A 5,621-nucleotide genomic window follows, 5' to 3' on the forward strand; every position below is an offset into this window, starting at 1 on the left:
CAGCTCTCTGCCACGAGCTGCTCTCTCATTTGTCCTTATTTCCTGTTAATGTAAGCTTGCCATTTTGTAGGGGATCTCAGGGAGAGAGCCCACATATTGACCAGACAAGGCCTTAGTGAAGAGTGAAGAGAGGGTCCTATTTTACATCAGGAGGAGAAACAGTCAGAGTGGATACTCACTACTCTATCACTGATGTGTTTGGATAAACTTATTGAATAAATATTAAAAGAGTACGTAGAAGCTTACCCTGTGTTAGACTCTGTTCTTGGCACTGGAGATGTGACAGTGAACAAGAAAGACAAAGGTTCTTCAATTTCAGCTACTGATGAGAACCAGTAAGAAGAAAATGCTGCCTATAAGAGGACAGAGTGTGAAGATGTGCGTGTGCTGTTTTAGAGAGGGTGACTGGAGAGGGCCCATGGTTGGAGACATCTGACCAATGACTTGCATGTGGTGAGGGAAGGAGCCCAGACATACTAAGCAGATCAGTGTGATCCATTTTGGTGTCTTTCACACTTTTCCTTATTGTCAGGACTCTGGAGAAAATGGGAGGACATAGATAGCAGATATCTGGGGACTTTTCCAAGCTTCTCTCTGGGAGGCAGAGCATGGCTGGTTGGAAATAGAGAAAGGGTGCCCATTTGGAGGTCTTATTTCCTTGCTGAAACTAGAGACTTGAGACATGAGGAGGGCAAAGGATGTTGCTTGTTTTCTTGGTGCCAGAGTGGAGATCGTATAAGACAGATGGGAGTTGGGGATGAAAATTCCAGCCTCCTCTTCACTCCTCTGGACCCCTACTCCCTGCTGTCATCTGGTGACAGAAGGAATAATCTCAGAGCTAGGGGTTACCAACTGGAAACGAATGAGGTTCTTCCTACCAGGAGGAGGCACAGTCATTGAAATGAGAGATAGAGATGGCTTTCCTGGTAAGCATAAGGAGGAAGAAAGTGGATACCCCACTGCAGGGAGCCAGCTCCCCAGAAGACAGGGAAAGACTCAATACTTTGTCTCAATATAGCTCTTATCTTATGATAACTTCCCAGGTAGACCCCACCTCCCTGCCTGCTGCTCTAAGGACAGACTGAAATGATGATTAAGATAACTGAAGTGAGAACTTTAAGTGAACATAAGGCAAATGGAACTGACATTCAGAGGAGATGAAGGGAAGAAGTAACCATACCTGGGTGGGATTGGCAGGATTTTGTAGGACACGGGTGTAAGGGGCAGAGGATATAGTTTAGGGCATTCAAAAGGGCCGGGTTGGTGGTAGAAATGAGCACATTGTGGTCAAGGAAGTGGACAGGGTGGCAGGTCAGAGCAGAGTTGGAGGCAGAAGGGCCAGTGAGTTGAAAGATGAGGGTGCATACAGGGGAGGGTGGGTGTTGGTGACTGATGCTCCCTTCTTGCATATGTGTATTTATTTTCATGTGTATTTTCTTCATTAAACATTTAACATCGGCCTTGTACGGAGAACAGTAGGAGATGAACCCACTTGGTCATGATGTGGAGCCTAAGAGCAGAGATAATACTTCCTCAAGTTGGGAATAGCTTTAGTCCTTTCAAATTAGAAGCATGTGAACTCTCCTTTGTTCTCTAGATTTCCTAAAGGCAAGGCAGAGGACTAAATGTTGAAGAATTATTCTAGCGCCATTGAATTTTATCTACTTGGCTTCCATGGCTCCAAAGAACTACACCGTATTCTTTTTGCCACGTTCTTCTTTCTCTACTCAGTGACAGTCATGGGAAATATGCTCATCATTGTGATTGTCTGTGTTGACAAACGTCTGCAGTCCCCCATGTATTTCTTCCTTGGCCACCTCTCCGTCCTGGAGATCCTGATCACGTCAGTTGCTGTCCCCTTGATGCTTTGGGGGCTGCTGCTTCCTGGGATGCAGGCANAGAGATCCTGATCACATCAGTTGCTGTCCCCTTGATGCTCTGGGGGCTGCTGCTTCCTGGGATGCAGGCAATATCTTTGACAGCATGCAGTGCACAATTATATTTGTACCTTTCTTTGGGTACGTCGGAGTTGGTATTAATTGGAGCAATGGCTGTGGACCGTTACGTGGCTGTCTGCAACCCCTTGAGGTACAACATCATAATGAACAGCCACACGTGCATCTGGGTGGTCATTGTGTCATGGGTGTTTGGGTTCCTGTTTCAAATCTGGCCTGTCTATGCCACATTTCAGCTTACCTTCTGTAAATCCAATGTGTTAGACCATTTTTTATGTGACCGAGGGCAACTGCTCAAACTATCCTGTGACGACAGCCTTTTCACAGAGTTTATTCTTTTTTTAATGGCTTTATTCATTATCATTGGTTCTTTGATCCCTACTGTCATCTCCTACACCTACATCATCTCCACCATCCTCAAGATCCCCTCAGCCTCTGGGCGGAGGAAAGCCTTCTCTACCTGTGCGTCCCACTTCACCTTTGTTGTGATCGGCTACGGCACCTGCCTTTTCCTCTATGTGAAACCCACAAACACAGGCAGCTGAGTATAACAGGTTAGCGTCACTGATGGTTTTAGTGGTGACCCCTTTTCTGAACCCATTCATCTTCACCCTCCGGAATGAGAAATTTATAGAGGCTTTTCGAGACGTCATGAAACGCTGTTGTCAGCTCCTCAAGGATTACCTGAGTCCTAAGGGCAATCGTGGACTCATCGTCATGGGGAGTAATCTGAAAGCAATAATTCAATCTGAAATGATAATTTTCAACACCAAGTGGTTTGTGATCTACAAGAGAATTTTAAGACAGTGATAGTGCTCCAATTTATAATCAGATGATTCCTACATGGGAGATCACATTATCATTTTTCAGCTGGATATATATATTTATACACTCTTCTGTAGTTATAGCATATCTTACAATATAAATCTAACAAATATAACGTATAAATATGTGTGATTTTTTTCTTTTTGAACACTCATCTCTATTTTTTTGGCATTCTATGTAATCTTTATTTTTATATTCTATATTTAAAATCTATGGTTTCTAATTGTTTTATTTTTGTTTGTTTTTTTCAGATTTTTATTTAAATTCTAGTTAGTTAACATGCAGTGTAATATTGGTTTCAGTAGTAGAATTTATTGACTCATCACTTACATATAGTAACACCTAGTGCTCGTCAGAAGTGCCCTTCTAAATGCCCATCACCCATTTAGCCCATCCCCTGCCCACCTCCCTCCGTTAACCCTCAGTTTGTTCTCTATAGTTAAGAATCTTTTATGGTTTGCTTCCCTCTCTCTTTTTTTCCCCCTTTCCCCTATGTTCATCTGTTTTGTTTCTTAAATTCCATATATGAGTGAAATCATATAGTATTTGTCTCTCTCTAGATGAGTTACTTTGTTTAGCATAATACACTCTGGCTCCATCCACATCGTTGCAAATGGCAAGATTTCATTCTTTTTGATAGTTGAGTAATATTCCACTGTATATATATAAATTGAACCTTAATGTATACAAATTGAAAAAGAAATCAACCAGGAGTTTGGGGGAATCCCAGGACAGGATACAGACAGAATTTGCTGTGTTATGAGTCTATGATATGGGCTCACTGAAGAGTTTGGTAGAAAAGGACCTAAGAAACTTTGGATATCAGCATAGTTCTCAGCAAGTCCGAACGAACAACTTTAGAAATGGTAATTTGACTAAAAACCATAAGGCTAAAGACCAAATGAACTGTATATAATCACTGTACTCTAATTGGCAAAGTTGCTTCTGTAAAATAAATCTCCACATGCATTAACCATAATTAAGACACTTTTACAAATATGAAACAACACTAGAAATCAGAAAACTTAAAAAAACCTCAGGATAGAAGTACACAAGAAAACAGGTGTGAACAAATGTTAAATAAATTCAAAAAATTGAAAAAACAGTCAAAATCATCTCAAGCAAGGCCAAATTACAAGGTCCTTAAGGAGGAGTATATTTTGTGAAAATATAATGTGACATTAAGAAGAGGAATGAAAAGAGCCAAAAAACCCTAAAATAAAATAAAATGCTAGAAATGATCAGAGGAAATGTGATCAATTAAAAGAAATTAAAAGACAAAATAACCAAGGCAATGCATGAACCTTGATAGAAGTTTGATTTTTTAAAAAAGCTATAAATGTAGTTGGGAAAAATTTTGGAAAATTTTAATGTGGACTATGCATTTTATATTACTGGAGTAATGTTAGTTTCCTCATGTGTGATAATGGTATTATTGTTATGTAGGAGAAGGTACTTACTCAACATAAAGTGTATTCTCAGTACCAGGAACATACCTTTACTAATCAGGATGCAGATGAATGAATATGGGAAGCATAGTGATCCACAGGACTACACCCCTGAAAGCCATTTAAAGTGACTTTTGCAGAAGAGTAGTGAATAGATCACATAAATTGAAGAAACATAATAGTTTCTGCACTGTGCTCACCATCAATCAGTCAGATAAGGAATTGAAAAATCAACTCTGATCTTTGGATATTTATTTATTATTTATTTATTTATTTATTATTTAAAGATTTCATTTATTCATTTGAAAGAGAGAGAGAGAGACAGAGCACAGAAGCAGAGGAGAGGCAGAGGGAGAGGGAGAAGCAGACTCCCTGCTGAGCCAGCCAGGAGCCTGATGTTGGGCTCGATCCCAGGACCTGGAGATCATGATCCAAGCTGAAGGCAGATGCTTAATCATCTGAGCCATCCAGGCACCCCTGATCTTTGGATTTTAAAAGAGACACCATAAAACTAAGGATTCCATCTAGCAATCTGCTAGATGCCACATCACAAACCCAATTCTAGAGTTTCTCACAGTACATTACCTACACCAAGGTCCCTGACAAATCAAGAGAACGTGTAAGAGGACCAAAGACTCTAAGGATCAATCTCACCAGGACAGATTTTCTCCCAATTTTCAAGACACCCTTTCTTCTAATTCTAATGATATTATGGAAGCTGAATATTTGATTTGGTATAGCTTACCTAACAAGTTAATACAAAACTCAAGTTAAGATTCCTGAGGCACTTTCTCCAGAAATGGGATCTGGAAGAATAGTCACCAAGGAAAAAGGTCTTCAGATATTAATGCAAATACTTCATTAGATATCCTTTAGTAGGGTCCTTCAGGCCCCAAGATTAGGAGAATATCTGCCTAATAATACCCTGATAAATTTTATTTTATAAGTAATCTGATTTTTTAATTTAAATTCACTTAGCCAATGTATAGTACATCATTAGTTTTTTATATAATGAAATCTGAGATAGAGTTGCTCCTGTGTGATGCTGGTAATGATGGGGTAATTACTTTATCCTAAACCAAGTTCCCAAAACCCAGAAGTCAACAACTTTATCACTTCAGAAGGTGAGAGTAAGACAAAAAGATGTTTTTGTGCTTGATTTGTGATGGGAGGAGGGGCATGATTAAGAGGTAGGAGACTTGCAGCAGAGAATCTCTGAAGAGAAGATTCTGAGTGATTGTGTGCCCTGATACATTACTAGGAGCTGAGTGAAGGTGAATTCCATCTAGGAAGGAAATAATTGCTTGCATTTCTTACAAAGTTTTCTTTTTTTTTTAATTTAATTTTATTATATTATGTTAATCACCATACAGTACATCCCCAGATTCCGATT

General features: G+C 39.7%; 1 protein-coding gene across 1 annotated transcript; it reads left to right on the forward strand.

Moving 5' to 3' along the window:
* Nucleotides 1-1,440: 1,440 nt before the first annotated feature.
* LOC109490009 (putative olfactory receptor 9A1) lies at nt 1,441-2,546 on the forward strand. The gene is made up of 2 exons (XM_034653821.1): nt 1,441-1,895; nt 1,967-2,546. Exons 1-2 carry the CDS (start codon nt 1,626-1,628, stop codon nt 2,498-2,500), a joined length of 804 nt encoding a protein of 267 aa, XP_034509712.1. The 5' UTR covers nt 1,441-1,625; the 3' UTR covers nt 2,501-2,546.
* The last annotated feature ends 3,075 nt before the right edge of the window (nt 2,547-5,621 follow it).

The sequence above is a fragment of the Ailuropoda melanoleuca genome, chromosome 1 (assembly GCF_002007445.2).
Source record: "Ailuropoda melanoleuca isolate Jingjing chromosome 1, ASM200744v2, whole genome shotgun sequence".
NCBI lineage: Eukaryota > Metazoa > Chordata > Mammalia > Carnivora > Ursidae > Ailuropoda > Ailuropoda melanoleuca.

Excerpts from the sequence above, each read along its gene's own strand:
- LOC109490009 (XM_034653821.1), top strand. The coding sequence starts at position 1,626 with ATGTTGAAGAATTATTCTAGCGCCATTGAATTTTATCTACTTGGCTTC.